Here is a 17483-nt window from a genome sequence, read left to right as displayed (position 1 = left end):
ATAGATTTGCATTACACCACAACGTGGGCTGCACCCGCACGTAAAAGAGCACACAGATGAGGCGAGGCCTGAGATTGAGATGCTCTGAGCTCTGCTGTGGCATGGACCACCTTCTCCTGGTGAGAGTGGAGTAAATCATTTTAATATGTGTGCCTCCCTGGGGAGCTGTGCCTGTTCGTTATTATATATATTAATCATACTTTTTAAAATACTTATGATAGAAGAGTAAACATGAACCAAAGCTTTCAGTCTTGATTTCTTCAGCCTGAAGAGAAAAAAATATCTGTATCCAACTTAGCCTTTGGACGAGTTAATCACATAGAGATTTGAAAGGGCTTTCAGAGATTTGGGATTTGAGAAAAGAATTACAAGTACAATGTAAGTTATATGAGATGCGCATAGCTAAACACGTACACACCTACAAAACCCACCTGAGGATGTGGAATCTTTTTCATTACTGTGGCATTTTAATTTTCACATTTCACGCAGAAACTGCTTTCCTGCTTAATACTGAAATAAACTGGAAACTATTAGTGCTTGGTGAATTTAAATCACAAAAACCCACGTTGAAAAAAGTCCACCTTGGTAGGAAGGCTTTAGGATAAGGAAACATTTCATCTTAGTGCAAAAAAAAAAATTATTATTATAATAGTGAGATCACCTCAAATTTGCATAGCATCTTTTCTCTGAAAGCTGAATGCTTTTGCATATTCATTTTCATGTTATTCTAAAGAAAAAGGTGACACGGGTATGGTTATGCTGGGCTTACAAATGGAGAAATGAAGGTATCGGGGTGGGTTTCCTCGGGTGTTGCATTGATAGATCTTCCCCAACTTTCTCTTGAGCCTTCTTTCCAGTAGATGATGCTGAGAGGAGGTGAGAAACATTCCAGGAAACCAAGGCCAATTTTCAGATTAAGTGGAAAAATATTCAATTCTCCCATTTCAGCAGCAAACAAGTTTTGAGGATCCCGTTTGGCTGCCGCCCTCGGTCCATGTTTCATCTCTCCCTTCTGCACGTCCAGCAACAGCTCTGACAACCCTGCAGTGACTAGCTGCAAGGAGCAGTGCCTCGTTGTGGTTGAACAAATAACATGTTTTGGAAACCCAAGCCACCCTTTCGTAGCTGGAAGCAGAGAGAGAGAGTGAGTGTGTGTCGGTCAGGAGGATCCTGACAGGGTTTTAGCTCTTGGTGAGCCGGAAGGAGATGGGCCAAAACATGTCCTCTTTGACACCATCAGAGAACGTTCTGCTGTATGTATTTTTTAAATAGTTGATAGGGTCAAAGTCAGGAAAAGAAATAGTATCAATCCCATCTTAGATTCCATTGGTAAACATAGATTGCAGACAACAGTACGGGTAATCATGGTAAATAGATATTTGCATAATGCAAATTTTATCACTTAGGCATAACCAGAATGTTGATTTCAGATTCAACTTGATCAAAGATGTGCCCAGAGCAAGGAATTCAGCCTTTGTGTGCCTCTAAACAGAGAAAAATTCATCTATAAAATGATAGATACCAAAGGTTTGGGGAAGGTATGAAATGTTTGCAAAGAGCTTTGAGTCCATTCACCTCCCCATGCCTGCTCCTCCACTTTCAGGATGAATGACACGGAAGTCACTGTTGCCCCTTCCAGCTGTAAGTTTTTGTGATGTTCGATCAGTCTCTGTGGAAAAGCATGTGATGCAGCAGTCTGTAAGGGGGATGATCAGACATATACCGTAGGTCTACAAATAATGGAAAACAATTGGGCCATTCTGGCCACTGAATTTTTATAATTTGAATAACAGAATTAGTTCATTATTTCAAAAGCCACCAGGCCAGAATGCAAATTTTAAAATTCAGCATACAGATGTAAGCTTGGGATTGTTTTTGGTTAGAAGGCTTACACGTTCTGTTATGTTAGGAGAGAGAAAAAAAGCATGTATGTACTACTAAATAAGAATAACAATAGGAGGATTGATCGCCTTAGTCTTTGAGGGGGTTACTTGACTGACTTTTAAACAGAAACACTCCAGTCACTTAAAATCCTTCCATGCTGGTCAGGCCTACAAACCGCCTGTCATACTTTGACTAAAATATTATTTTTACTGCAAGATAAGCACCTTTACAAAGCAAACTGAATGCATGCTGACAAGCCCTCCCTTCCTCCCCCTTTTGCACAGAAGTGATTCTAGTACTGCTTTGAGGCATCCCTCAAGTAAAATAACATATAAATAGAATGTGAGAAATCACCACATTTTCTAGACTTCACACTTACTATGAAAAGCAAAACTTCATTGTGACCCAACATATTCCCTAATTTATTTTTTTCTTTTAACCTAAGGATTTCATCCAATTCGATGTCGTGTATTGTCATGAGCCCCTGGAAAATGCCTCAGCTCTTTCATCTGCATGCTCAGCCCTCACTCAGTGGGAATATGCAGTTCGCTGGTACCCAGTGGTAAATAGGGCCCATTTCAAATACAGTGTTCATTTTAAATTTGTTTCGATTTTTTTTCAGAATGGTAGAAAGTCAGACACAAAAACAAACTTGGCTTGAAAATTCAGTTGTGCAATGGTGTCAAAATCACTTGATGCATAAAATTTACCCTCCTATAGTAAATAAAAGGACATTGAGAAACAGAGAGAACCGACTATAAAGTATGAATTTTAGTTTGCATCTCAACAAAAATCAGAACTTAAAGGAATATTCCATCTGCCAGACTTCAGTTTCTTTCAGTTTATTCAGTTGGAAAATCTCAGAGATTTTGGAGACCTCAAACAAATTTTATGCTAAGGGTTCGTGGATAATGACTAGGCTTTGAATATAAACCTGTCCCATTCTCCTCCGTCACATGTGTAAGCATGCGACCTTCTTTCTCAAAAACAGGTAGTTATAAAAATAACTTTTATAAATTAGATTTTCTTGAGCTATGGTTCTCTGCTCAAATTTCTTCTACTTCATAAAGCTTTTAAGTGACATTCAGAAACCATTATAATTAGAAAAAAATGGACTTTTTTACACTAAATACGAATCGTTGGCACCAACGTCTATGGTAACTGTGGCTCACAAACGACGACTACGTTTCTTAAATGTTTTAATTATCTATTATTGCACTGTTGTGCTTTTCCAAAAATTATCCCAATAGACATCCTTAGGAAGCTTTGCTGCCTAGTAAACATGTAATTGGCATTTCAATATTACCAAACAGCTAATTTACATGATAGAGTTCCAAAGACATGGTCCACAGAAAAGGTATGTGTATATTTTGAGGCTGTTTTCAAAAAGAAATTTTAAGAGAGTCAGATAAAAAAAATCTCAAATGCTCTCACTTTGATCAAAGATCATTTCAGAGCATTAGACATACAAAAATGTTAAGGTCTTTAACAATCGTCTCAAAGGCAAACTGCATTAAATATGATTTTTAAAATAAAATGAATGTGTCCTGCTTTACAGTTTTAGGTAATATATATTTATAAATCACACATGATAAGGATACATCCTTTTAAGCTGCCACATATCAAAAGTTAGCTCTGGTTTGCCTAGCATCCATAAATAAGGTTATGCTATTCTTTCAAGTTCATACCATTGTGTATGCATTATGTATTGAAACAACAAATTTAATCTGTCCTATGAATGTTTACCAATATTCAAATACATTTTCCAAGCTCCACTTCAAATTAACTACAAATATACCCTTTACAAACATGAATATCTGGGGCAATATGACTTTTTAAAATTCCTATGTAGTCATATTAACCATACATATTGACATTTAATAAAAGCTACTTGATTTAATGATTAACTACAGAGATTATAACAAACTGTAAATAAGTCATTTCCGTGAATGGACTCTCTCTGGGTGTCACACGGCCTCTCAAAGCCACTCTAAATATCCTCACTGAAACTGTTACTGACTAATGTGCTACATTTTAAAGCCAAATGGGGTTTTCACTCCTTTCCTGCCAAACTAACTAGAGAATGCTCCTATAGCAAATTGCAAGCTTAACTGCAAACCCATTTCCAAAAATTAGAAAAGGAGATACCTTATTTGGCCATATGTGCCCCAAAAGTCAAGAAAAATTTTGGTTTTCAAAGAATTTTTTTTTTTTTTTGTAAAGTACCTACAGCTAAAGAAAAGTATCGTGACCACATAAACCTAGGAATTATGATGCACAGTAAGTTAGTAAATGTTAGAATCGAATCAGGAAAGTTACCTGGATAATTTTTTTAAAATGCTGATTTATTTCAAGTTCTTGAATATTTTTAGACAAATACTACCCCATGAACCTAAATTACCTGGATGATTAATTCAACAATTTATTTAGTGTAAGCAGATACAGTATAAAGTATTTAGACTTAAAAAGAAAAACTTTTCATGCCATTGTTTCATTTCTGTGACCTCATCCTTTCTGATTACAGTGTTTTAAATTTGGAGTTTAGCTTCTTTCATGAGAATTACAAAAGTTAATTAGTAAAGATTTTTTTAAGGGGTTGGTTCGCAAAAATACTGAAAGTCTAATTTCTAAAGTGCCTCTGAAAATGAATATTTCTAAAAACCTCCCGTGTCATCAATAAAATCTGATTACTTTAGCTATCCTTTTATAATACTAAGGAAATGTAAGCAAGGGTGAAGGTCCTAGACATATAAAACGTTTCTTTTTTATGGAAGTAAACCTACTCAGAGTTGAAAGATAAGTGGTTCTACATTTTAAACCAAGGGGTTATATACAAAGATATTTTGCCGTGTTTTTGTAGGCAAAGGTAGAAAAATTTTAACATAAGGGACAAAATCCTGTCAGTGTGATAAACTTGGATTACAGCCAAAATGAAACTCCTGAAAGCTATTTGCTTTTAAAAACTAAAACTATTCCTTTATTTTTAAAGATGGTATCTTTAGCATTTTAATGTTAAGTAATTTCAGTGAAAAGGACGGAGCTTTTTCTTTGCTGCATTTCAAATTCACACACAATTCACTGTACCTTATCAGCAAATTCAAGCATTGCAACAAACAATTATAACCAAAATTTAGGTCAGTATCTACAAATTAAAATCTAAAATTATCTCAGTTTCCTAGTCAGAGCATGCGAAACTTTTCCTCGTTATAGTGGAAATCAAAGAATGTTTTAAGCCTTATAGGAATAAAATAGTCATGCAATGCAGTAAAGTTTGAGGTCTTAAGACCATTAAAAAAAAATCTTATCTGTACAATGGGATTTCTTGAGTCAAGGCTTCAAAGAGTCCGTGTGTGTTTTATACGTAACACGTGGAAGTTCAAGATTTTTTAAGTAGTGTCACTTCTTGGTTAAAAAAAAAAAAAAGATTTTTTGATGGTAGTTTGAAAGATTTACTTGGAAAATGAGTATTTTTGCCATTTTAATGTTACCTGTGCTAAAATGCTAATACAGTGTTCTCCTTTTCCCAGCCTTTCAATAACCTATTTGTAGATATTCATAAAAAATGTTAAAGAGAAATTCCATTTGATTCACCAATTAATCTGATAGCATAATTAACCAGAAAGGAAATCCGAAACTAGTATCCTTAACACTTTATACTTCTTGGAGCTTCCCTAGGGTACCCCGAGCACACAATGCTGGAACCACATCACTCTAGTCCATAATTGATTATCTAAAGGAAAAAGAACTTTTCAAAAGTAACTAAAACTATATATTTAAAATATACTTATGTATCAGCCAGATGTCAAAGGAGGGATCAGTTTTAATGGTTTCCAACATGATTACATGACAAATTAATTTCCTCTTTTAAATGTGGCAAATAAAGGATTCCTTCATTTCACTTATCAAATGTGGCAGTTTGCATCATTAATATTCTGTTCTAGCTTTGCAAAGAAAGTTTTAAGAAGCTATTTCTTCCAAATCATTTCAAAATATTATAAGTATATCCAGTTAAGATTAAGATAATGTTCCTCACTTAAAATTAGATGTTAGTCCATGGAACTAAATTGTCAAGTAAACGCTCAACATCTTCAGGAAACTGTGAGATACTTTGACCAGTTACTATAAGAACTGAAAATAAAAAGTCCCCTTCCCTCCCTTTTTTATAAGCTTGTAACTGCTCAAGAAATTATTCTATGAGGGTCAAATGTACATTCCCCTTTCATGTGAAACAATATTTGGCTGGTTAAAACCAAGGGTAAGTTACATACTTTAAAAATTCTGTTTTAGAAAAAAAAAAAAAAAAGGCAGGGGGATGAAAATTAGGATTCCAAATTATGTTATTATACTTCATGACAAAATCCCTGTGGCTTCCTATCCAAAGCCCCCAGGTAGTTCATAAATGGTATATTTTCAAACTTCAGACCTTATACCCCACTTATGTAGAGGTTAAAAATATTGACCTTACTATAGGCCATTGGATATAAAGAGTTTACCTTTGACAGTAAGAATGTAAAATTTCATAGTCATATTTCTATTTAAGGTTGGAAGTTAGAGACAAGCGCAGATTTACAAAACCTCTCTGTGCCTGCTACCTGACTGCTTGCACTCAGGGTTGTTTGTGACAATTCCCCTAGCATATCATCCGCATGTGTGAGCCTTCTGTCAGTTCCCTACCCAGGTCAACCAGCAGTGTTTCTCACCCTGACGTGTACCCAACTGGGTACGCATAAAGTTGGGACAATCACAAAAAGTAGGGAACAGAATTCTTTTAAAGGCCCATGTATTTAATTACATGTTTAAAACTGGAGAATTAAAACCTGGAAACTTTCGAGTTCTCACAGCAACAAAAAGGATGTATATAGCTAATCGTGAACAATTGCATGCCTGCTAATTCAATTGCCTAGAATTCCAGTCATTAGCCAAGCAGTCTTCCAAATTAAAACATCCGGTCTCCTTCAATTTTCCACTTAAACCAGAACACAGGAGAATAGATTTGACCAATCAACTTAGGATAAAATTACACATGAAAAGTGACTTATGGTATATATGGATTAGTAGTTGTACAGTGTATTTTTAAATATCTATGCTGCCACGTAGTTTCATGATTCATGAGTTTCTAGGGAATTACCTCAACATTCTTGATCTAGATTGTGAAAATGGGTCACATTTTTTAAACGTGCGTTTAGTATCTTCTTAAGTGACTAGAATGTTTGCACATTTTCCATTCGAGTGATTTAAGGCATTCTAATAATTTCATGAACTCCGATCACAATTGACATTAAAGATGCCAGCTATGACACATATTTAGAATCTATACACTACATAATCACAATAAAAAATACACACAAGAAATTCTCAGTTCATATAATTTATTGCAGTTAGCACACAGTTTAAAAATTCACCAACACGCCAATAGTACAAAACTAAACAGCATTATAAGTTATTCCCCCCTCAGGAAAATAAAACATACTATGATTGTCAAAGCTAGATGTCAGTCTAAGTTTTAGAACAAAGGAAGAATGTGAAACTAAGAAAAGGAAAAAGCAATCACTCACAATGACCACAAAAAGAAAATCCAAAAGAAAGTCCGTTTTCTCACAGACATTGATTGTCTTCTCTAAATTAATAAAAATTATTTTAACATAAACTGTATTTAAAAAAAACTAGAAACTCTTCAAGTAACTAAAGATAATGCTCCAAGGCCATTTTCACAGCTTTTTTTTGTTTGTTTGTTTGCTTTAAATGCCATTACAGCCAAATTAACACACATTTAACCAAATATTTCCAAAACAGTCCAGCAACACACAATGGAGTTTTCCATTCAGTATCTTAAGCACAAAAATAGGCTATGTTTACAGTAGTTAAGGCGATCAAATTTTAAACAAAAGCAATTAAAAAAAAAAAAAAAGGGAAAAACAGCAAACGTTTTCCATGCTACTCCCATAGACCTTATTTGTAAGTGCAAGACAGGAAAACAAACACTGTGCAAAATGCTTTTGCCTTGCGTGCTGGTCATTAAAACCACACGTTAGGCTGCAGCCTCTGCTGCCGCAATCCACATAGTCTACTAACCCCCTTCCCCATGTCAATCAAGGCAGTCCAGTCCTTTCAGCCTGGGGCTTTTTCAGTCCATAGAATCTTTTCATGAGTTGGGGGTGGAGGGTGGTGGTGGGGGAGAGTAAGGGAGGGAGGGTAAGGAAGAAGGGGAGAAAAAGAAAAAGGGAGCAAACAAAAAAAAAAAAAAAAGAGAGAGAATGACCTATTGTCAACTTGTGCAGTAGTTATTCTAAAAATGCTCAACTGGGTAAATGTGTACACCTAAACTCTGAGCTGGCATGGGTTTTGTGCAATTAGAAGTTTGTTATAAATGCACACTGCACATGCAAATCTTTAAGCCGTTTGTAAACATTTATATTTTCCTTGTTATGTAGCGAAGTTATCAATTTGCAGCTTAAGTTTTTATTCAGCTTAACAGTTTCAACTTAAAGACAGTGGGAAAGTCAATTTAAATTATATAAAATAAAAATAAAAACAGTGCATTTACGTTCTTCATAACACCAGGTTTTTTTCCAAATGGTGCTATTTTTCTAAGGAAATTAAATAATTTTAAACTCACTCGTTAAAGTTATACAATGCAAACAAAGACAAAAAATATATTGAAACTCATGCATTTCTGTAGCGTTAATATTTACTTTTCAAGACTCAACTAAGAGCATCAACACAACCTGTCAAGTTCTTTGACACCCCCCCAGCCCATGTAATCAATTACAGTATACAATAACAGTAATTCACATTTTTAAACACACAGTTCAACACTGCTGAAGCTGCAATATCCTTTTTCATCCCAAGCAAACCTTCACAAGACAGTGTCCCAGTGATCCCAGTGTAGTTTCAGCATTTCTCTCACTGGGAACCGTCAGAAAACCAGAAGTTGCCACAGAAAGTTTTAAGTCAACTGCTTGTTTAAAAATAGATAATCCAGCATTTCAGAAATTTTCCATTTGGGTCTAAAAGCATTCAGGTTTCCAACAGCCAGAAAAATTCATGCAATTTGAGACATATAAAGAGGCTAATAAAACTGGAGGGAATTTCTACTGAAAAAAAAAAAAAATTGTTGGGGGGAAAAAAAGAGCTCAAAAGACAATGCAGTGTTGACAAAATTAAGCCATATGAAAGCATTTTGTGATAGGACGATTTGTTTAAAAGGTTCTTATTGGCTTACTTCCCCTACCCCCTCAAAGGAAAAACACCTCTCTATTCTGACTTGCTCTAAAGTTTCTTTTATCAGAATGCTAAATTAGTGAGATTCTCATGCTATTCTAAAGTGCAAAAACAAGTTAATATCCCAACTTTTTATTTCCAGGAAACAAGACTGCTTTTAGACCGTACCACAACTATATAGAGATCTATTTATATATATGTATATATATATATATTATTTATATATATATAAAATTATTTCCAAAGTTCTTGAGAGCTATCTTCTAAGGTCCAGTCTCTGACAGTAGGCAAGCTCAGTGCTTCGCTTTTGACCGACAAGGAGTTCACCAACTCACAGTGGAACTTGCGAATGTGTCTGTACAGGTCCCCGGACTGCGTGAACCTGCGCTCGCACCACTTGCAGGCGTGCGGCTTCTCGCGGGTGTGCACCACGGCGTGGCGGCTCAGGTTGTGCGAGTACTGGAAGCTCTTGCCGCACTGGGTGCATGTGTAGGGCTTCTCCCCCGAGTGAGTCCTCTCGTGGCGCTTGAGGGTGTACATGCAAGAGAAAGTCTTCCCACACAGCGAGCACGTGGGCACGTTGACATCGGCGGCGGGCTTGCTGCGGATGCCGTCCTGCTCGCGGAAGTGTGTGCTCAGGTGGATCTGCAGGATGTGGGGGCTGGGGAAGACCTTGTTGCACAGGGGGCACATGAAGATCTGGCCCGCGGGGCTCAGGATATTGGAGACGTAGGGGAGCAGACTGCTCTCCATGCCCCCCTCCACCTGGACGCGCTCGCTCTCTGGGGTCATCATCTCATCATCGCTGGCTTTGTCCTCCCGGTCCAGCTCCCTCAAGACCGAGTCCTCCCTCAGAGGAGCCAGATGGGCCGGCTCATACTGTACCCTGTTATTAGTGCTCACACTTTCTTTCACAGTGCTATGTTCCATGTCATAGTCATTAGTGCCAACATCACTCTCATCACAGGAAGCCTCTTTCTCCACCTTCACCTGCACCAGGTTGCTTCTCAGCACGTCCTGTGAAGAGAAATAAGAGCTGTTCAGATTTTCAACTCCTGAAAGGCTGGACTTGACAGACAGGTCCAGCACACAGTCAACATCTGCCGAATCCCTCACGGAGGTGACAGACCTCTGGGACAAAGACTCTGTCGAGCTGCAGGGGCTGGCTACTGTTTTTCCAGCTGCTGTGGCGTGTGGCTCTGCCTCTCCGCCAGCCTGGGGGATGCCTGCTGAGTCTGAGGGCAATCGCATCCACATGTTCCCAGGCTCGGCCGCCAAGTCCCTTTTGCTGGGCAGGATGTTCAATTTTTCATCTTCTCCTTCATCTTCATCACTGGGCAAATCGCCTGCCATGTGGCTGCTGCCATCGGAGAGACTCTCGACTTTGTCCGAACAACTTGAAGCATCTTCTTCCTTTTTGGTGCTGTCTGCCTCCGTGGTAGCTTTCTCTTTCAGCTTCTTTTTGCAGACTTTGACAATGTCATACATGTGGAGATAACTGGCAGCTGCTAGCACGTCTTCAATGGGCAAGTCTTTGAACTGGAGTTTCCCTTCATACATGAATTCAAGCAGGAGAGCGAAAGCGGGGGCTGTAACAATGTCGCTGTTCAGATGAACAATGTCTCTTTTGTCCAGCTGGTCCTTGTAAAAGAGGTGGAAATACATGCTGCATGAAGCCAGTACAGCGCGGTGCGCTCGGAACTGGGCATCTCCCACCAGAACAGTGCAGTCACAAAGAAAGCCCTGGTGCCTCTGCTCGCTCAGACACTGCAGCAAGTGTCTACTATGGTCTGGAAACTCCATACTGTCTTCATAACCTGGGGAGAGAGGAAGTTCTCATTAGAGCCTGGTCAGGAACAACTTTTCAGTGCTCTAGTCCCCATATAAAAAAATTAATTCCGCTTTGGCCGCCGTGGTACATGTCCCTGAATTTCAATCAGGCTTATGACCCAGCACTACCAAATCACACGGACGAGACCTAAACGCGAGAAGGAAAACGTGCACTTTCTCAACTCCTTACCCCCGCCGGACAGCCTCCGACGCATCTCCATCTTCCCTGAACCCAAGCTTTCAAAGCCTTCCTTTAACTACAGTCTCTCACTAAGAATAAGAATTTAGATCTCTTTCAGAAGAAATTTAACTAACTCTACTTATCAAATTATGTCCTACAAAACCTACAAAATAGCTTTAATTTCAAAGGAAACAACTCATATAATAAACAAAGAAAGTCCCAAACATATCCTGGAACATACAAGAAAACTTGTTCAACCATCCTTTTCCTTTTATTACTTTTGCACTTGACTGTACTTAGAAAGCACAGTTTAAACACACACACACATTTGGCTGATTCAAGAAAAAAAAAATGAAATTGCATAATTAGTCCAGAAATTAGCGAACAACTTACTTTTAAAGTCAGAGTGGTACAACAAAAGCCCTGTGTATAAAAACAGATGTTAATGCCTTCAGATTTGCAGGTACAGCACACATGTGCGAGATCAGGAGCTGCACCAGCAGATGGAAAAGATCATCTTTACTATGAACAAATCCAAAGATTTTTCAAAATGAACTGAGAAAAAAATTGTTATATTTCTTCGTAGAAACTGTACTTTTAGAATATTAGGAACCAGAGGGGCTTTATTTAACTCTGAAAATTCTCATCTAAACTTTGATCCATTGCAAGGCAAAATGAATTTCCTATTAAAATTAATTCTAACTTTTAAAAATAAAGGCATATAACGCTTAAATAAAACTCAAAAGCTTTACAGGTTCAACTTTTTTTTTTAAAAGCCTTTTTAGAAAAAGAGAAACTTTTTCCCCCCCGGTTCTGCCTTACCTCAGCCAACAGAAAATACTTTGTTTCAATCTAATTTGATATAGTTTTGTTTTCCCACTAGCTTCTATTCTTGCAAATATTCATCATTGCCCTGGTTTTCTGATGAGGGAGAGTGAAATGGACGGAGGGGAGAGGCAAAGATGTACAAAGGGTCAGAATTCAACTGCAGTGGGTCAACTCCTGAAAAAGAAAGACCCGACTTCCCCTTTCCTGTGACCAGAAGCAAGGCTCCACACCACCCATCTCAGCAAGTGCATTTGGGGAATAGATACACTTAATCTAATATTCAGAAATTACTTCCCTCCTTCTTCTTCTTCTACACTTTGCCCAAGACAGACTAAAACTTTATCCTAACCCCAAATACATTCTGCAAGATGCCACTGCTAGAATAAACTAAGATTTACAATACAATCACTTTAAGTGCCCCACAGCTAACATCAATCCTAATCCTTGAGAAGGCTAAAAATAAAGATTGGAGGGCAGCTCACAAGGTAGCCGTGATCAAATTAGGAGGCTGAGAGGACAGAGAGGGACGAAGAAGGAAGCTTATAAACATCTGATCCAGCTGACTGTGGCCATATGGCAGCTGCTGCCCAGATAAAGAGATTAAGAATAGAGGAGTGCGATTACAGCTGTCTGGCCAATTCAGGCAGCTCAAATCTACAAGTTCTAAATTAGTCGCTAACACAAAAACTCCTGCAAATAATTATTGTTATGCTGAAATAAAAGATCTCTTAAATATATATTTGAAAGAGAAGTGAGGAAACCAGTCAAACTATTCTCCTGGGGACAAAAGTTTTTTTTTTCTTCTTCTTAAAAACCTTCAGTTTCAAAAGCACTACAGCTGTATGTTTCAGCAGTGCTGTTCAATGTTTTGAAGAATAAAGTTTCACAGTGGAATTAATTACACAACAATCTAGCTTCTTAACTAGAATAATCTTCTCATATAAGTTTGAATGCTGGATTCCAGACAGTTTAGTATTTCCCCACCACCACCATCCCAGTCAAATCTAAATAGCAGTGAACAACAAAAAAGCATTTTAATCCAACGTGATTTCCAAAAGCAGTATTTTAAAGCCTTTCTTAACATTTCAAAACTTGACATATTTCTGTGTATTAAAGTTATTTACTCGCTCAAGTAAAAGGGATAAAAAATTAAAACTAAACAAGCTCAAGACTTTCAACTCCAGTAAGATGTTCATTTAATACTCAATTTCATATATTATTCCTAAACTGGGTTAGAAAAGTAATGTGATTTTTAAAATTAAATAAACAAAACACCAAAACAGAAATATGCTCAATCTAATCTCTTGCTACTCCTACCTTTAGGACACATAAACCTGATTAAGTCCTTTCCTCTGAGTCCTGCTGGCTCCAGGTCTGTTACATCGGTGGAAAAAAAGCAGACTAAGAGAGACAGATGCAAAGTGGAGATGATGTTAGAGAGGAATGAGATACCTTCTCCACCACAGATCCGCACACACTAACTCCCTGTCTGTGTGTTAGAATAAAAGGCTGAGGGATGGCAGGCTGTCAGCTGCTCTGACATCATGTTCAGATGGAAATGCTACCTCCAGCTGTGCTCCTTTTAATGCCATATGCTACTCCTCTACACTCCTGCCACCAGCTTTTTCTTAGGAGAACTTTTCTCTTCTGTTAGTATAAACAAAATACTTCAAAGTCTTCCTTTTTTTCCAAACTTTCTAACAGAAGAAATTGAAAAACTCAGCATATGGAGTTCTACTGTATTTATGGAATAGCAACACTTCTGTCTTAAGTTGGTGGACTGGCTTACATACTGACAGCACACTCAAGCCACGGTGCTATTCAGGAAATCCAGATTCACTTTTATTTAACTCCAACGTTTAGTTTCTAAGGCAGTTTAGGGATATTTTTAAACCAACCCATTTGACATCTCCAGTCCCATTTCAACATTATTACCGCAATTTTTTTTTCTGCTGAGATAATGGTATACATGTCTCAAACGTTGGCAGACTTCTTCAGAACCATTACTTCGGACTGGTTCACCTTATTATTTCACCCTTATTTAATGACTTATCTACAACTACCTTCTCAGAAAAATTTCCTACACTGCCACAGTCAATGCAAATTTCAATTCTCAGTACCAACAAGCTGAAACTGCACTTTCTGAAATCCTGGAAAGTACTTCAGTTCAACGAGACCAATTAATAAACTGATACAACCTGCTACAGTCACTTAAAATGAATGCTGCACCTGCATATCTGATCTTTCTGCTCAGAAAAAGCAGAACCTTGCCTCCCCCTTGATCTGTGTCCCTTAACAATCTTTTTTGTGTGTGTGGGGGGGTGTCACTCTGTCATGTTTAATGATCACAAGAAAATCTTTGTGTGGGGGGAAGCCAGGTCTAGTAAGTTTGAGAACTTTTCAGCCAGAGTTTGTGGGTCTTTTCTAAAAGCTGATGAAACTGTAACGCGACCCGGGCTGGGCTGACCGGTGCCGGGCAGGGTGCTGCGACATCTCTGAATGTCAAATACATCTCCTCAGACTCTTGGGAGGGCGAGGGGTAGAAAAGGAACTGGGGCCTGAGGCGTCAGCGTCCCAGCCCTGGTGATAACCACTTCGTTCCCATTAGAAAGCCGTGGCGGAGAGTTAAATAGTAACAAAACCCGACGACTCTCCTGTCCTTCTCGCTTTCCCAAAGTCACAAACCTAACTTTCTCCAACTTCGCGGTGAGTGACATAATTATGAACGCTTAGTCCAGGAGACATCCTTGGGCGATCAATTTCTTTCCAGCCACACCACCTATTCTCCATAAATGCCCTCGCCCCATTCCAGTATATCAGACATTAATCACCCCATTTACCCAGTGGGGTGGGGGGTGAGTGACAGTTTAATGAGTCCCAAGCACCGCAATGGGCCAGCGACTCCCACTCCACAAATCAACCCCTTCACGTCTCGCTACCGCGGATCCATAGAGATTTTGTGAGGTTGGGGTTTTGTTTTTCAGAGAGGTGGGGGCGGGGATGCCGAGTGGGGAAGCAATGCAAATCTTTACGTAGTTCACCGTGCATAAAACACACGGGGAAAGAGGAAGGTTAAAGCCACAGGGAAGGAGGTGGAGGGCGTAGAGCCGGTGCAGCAGGAAAACACCTTCAATAACAGAGGAGAAAACAGAGCCGGGTCACGGCAACAAAAGAAAAGTCGTAAGAAGCAGCCAGCCGGAGGAGGGTGGTTGCTACCGCTTCCCCGACGCCGCGACGCGCGAGCCCCCGGGGCCTCCGGGCAACTGCACCAGCCCGGGAGGGCCCCCTCCCCTGCCGGCCCCCTCCCCCGGGCGCCACTGCAGCTGCACCGGTCCCCGGAGCCGCGGCCGTCCCGGGCGCCACTGCAGCTGCGGCGGATCCCAAGCCCCCTCCCCCAGCCCGCCGCCCTCCGCACCCGAGAGGCGCCACCGCAGCTGCACCGGCCGGGAGCCCGCCCCGCGCCGCAGCTGCACCGGCCCGCGGGGGCGCGGCGCGGAGCCGGGAGCCCGCACCCCGCCCGACCCCGCAGCTGCAGCGGCCCGTCCCCGCGGCCGGGCCTCCCGCAGCTGCGCCGCCCCCCCCGCCGCCCCAACAGCTCCAACCACACAAACTAACTCCACTCGCGGGGGCGCCCCCGGCCCGGCCCGCCCGCCCTCCGCCCGCGCCGCCCAGCCGGCCGGGGCCGCACAGCTGGCGCCCCCCGCCCGCCGGGGTGCCGGGGCGCGGAGGGGGCGCCGGGTCAGGGGCCAGGGGCCGGCGCCGGGACTCACACGGAGCGGCCCTAAGTCACCGCGTCCCCGCCGCCGCCGCGTCCTCCGCCTCCTCCTCCTCCTCCTCCCGGCCGCCGCCGCCGCCGCCGCCGCCGCCGCCGGACTTGGTGGGCTTCCTCCGGCTCTTGCCCCCCTCCCTCCCGGCCCCCCCGCCCCCCAATCCCGGCTCCGTCGCCCGCTCCCCCCCCCGCCCCTCCCTCCCGCCCACCCCCGCTGGCAGCCGGAGGAGCGCGGCGGAGCGAAGAGGGCCCCACTCTCAACGGCTCCCCATGGCAGCAGCCCAGCGGCGGCCGCAGCCTGCCAGACACAGCGAGGGAGCGAGCGAGGGAGCGAGCGCGGAGCCGCCGGGCAGGGTGGGGGGGCGGGGGCGGGGGGGCGGGCGCGGGGGAGGGGGAAGGGAGGGGGCGGGAGGACGCACCACGCACGCACGCGGCGGCGCCGGCCAGATGTTCCCCCCACCCTCAGTCCGCCCCTCTCCTTCCCCTGCCTCCCTCCCTCCGGGCGTTGGGCTTCTGCGATTGACCGAAAGCGGCTGGACCGGCGCTCCCCGCCCGCCCCCAGCCCTCAGACTCCTCCAATGGGAGGGCGGCTCTTCGGGAAGGCGGAGGGGGTGGCGGGCAGTCGTCGGATTGACAGGGGGGCCCAGCCAATGGGGGTGGCGAGCCGGAGCTGCCCTCCCGCGCGTGCCAATCGCAGGCAGCAACTGTTGGGGTGGGCGGGGCTCGGGCGGGAGGGGGCCCGGAGCGAAGAGGCACGGGGCGGAGTCCTCGGGCGCAGCGGCGGTGGCAGCAGCGGCGCCCCTCTGGGTGACTTGGCCGTGAGAAAGTGAAAGGAGCCCGCAGGCGGCGGCGACAGCTGCGCTGGGAGGGGCTTGTTTCCAGGCTCAGAGGCCCCGCGCACTCTGGGGGTGCGGAGCGAGCTTTTCGGTGTGCACCGTGAAAACCACAAATACACTTTTAAACGTAGTGGGGCTTGGCTGCTGCGAGTTACGCAGGTATCCTGGAGAGGCAGGGCACCCGGGGACACGGATGACTCGAGGCCCTCTTCGGGTGTCTCTCTCTGCTCCCTCCCGTGGGGGTGACGACGCCCGGGTCCTCGCCTGCCCGTGCGCAGGGGAGCGGGACCGAGGAGCGCTCTCCCTCCGTCCTGCGGCGTCCCGCGCCCAGGTGCACATCGGGGAGCTGGGGACGTGAGCAACTCAGGCAGTTTCTGGGAGTCGTTCTTACGTCATCATGTCACGGGCAGAACAGGGCAGAGCGCCTGCCTTTCTCGCAAAACCCTCCTGTCCGTTGTGTACTTACACTGTTACAAGTAAAGACTTCCCCAACTGACCAAATTTTAGAGCATTACAGTAAAATTGGTACTTGCAGATGCCTCAGCTTGATTCCTTAATTGATACGTATCTAGCCACAACTTTAAACTGCCGAGGGACGATGTAAGACTTCTGTGTCGCTTTTCTTTCCTTCAAATAAACTTTTACTCGGTACCTGTTCTTGGCAATTAAACTGCGTTAATCACAGCCACAAAGACGTGGAAATGTTCTGCCGTGAAGAAATTGGAAATCGTGTTGAGGCAAGAATTACAAGTAAAAAGTTGAATAACAGGTGGTGGGGGAGGGGGAATGGCTGAAGAGTATAGAAAAACAAAACAAAACAAAAACCCAACTTCATAGAGAGGAAATCAGTTCACTAGTAATTGTCTAATGAAATGTGTTTAGTCTTTGCTAACAGAACCCAGACTGGCAAGCCTGTTGCTAACCAACTTGCCAG

At 42.5% G+C, this 17483-nt stretch overlaps 1 protein-coding gene across 4 annotated transcripts; it reads right to left on the bottom strand.

The window, feature by feature from the left end:
- Nucleotides 1–7236: 7236 nt before the first annotated feature.
- ZBTB18 (zinc finger and BTB domain containing 18) lies at nt 7237–15809 on the bottom strand. 4 transcript variants are annotated; one of them, XM_050784972.1, is made up of 2 exons: nt 15715–15809; nt 7237–10922 (listed from the first exon to the last, which is right to left on the bottom strand). In XM_050784972.1, the coding sequence occupies exon 2, from the start codon at nt 10906–10908 to the stop codon at nt 9340–9342; it is 1569 nt and encodes a 522-aa protein (XP_050640929.1). In that variant the 5' UTR covers nt 10909–10922; nt 15715–15809; the 3' UTR covers nt 7237–9339. The 4 variants fall into 4 exon arrangements, with proteins under 4 accessions (XP_050640929.1, XP_050640919.1, XP_050640938.1 ...); XM_050784962.1 differs by lacking the exon at nt 15715–15809 and adding an exon at nt 13262–15167; XM_050784981.1 differs by lacking the exon at nt 15715–15809 and adding an exon at nt 13397–15167.
- Between the last annotated feature and the right edge of the window lie 1674 nt (nt 15810–17483).

Source organism: Macaca thibetana, chromosome 1, assembly GCF_024542745.1.
Source record: "Macaca thibetana thibetana isolate TM-01 chromosome 1, ASM2454274v1, whole genome shotgun sequence".
In the NCBI taxonomy this organism is placed as follows: Eukaryota; Metazoa; Chordata; class Mammalia; order Primates; family Cercopithecidae; genus Macaca; species Macaca thibetana.
Note: the sequence above shows the minus strand (reverse complement) of the source record. Positions and strands in the feature narration are given on the sequence as shown.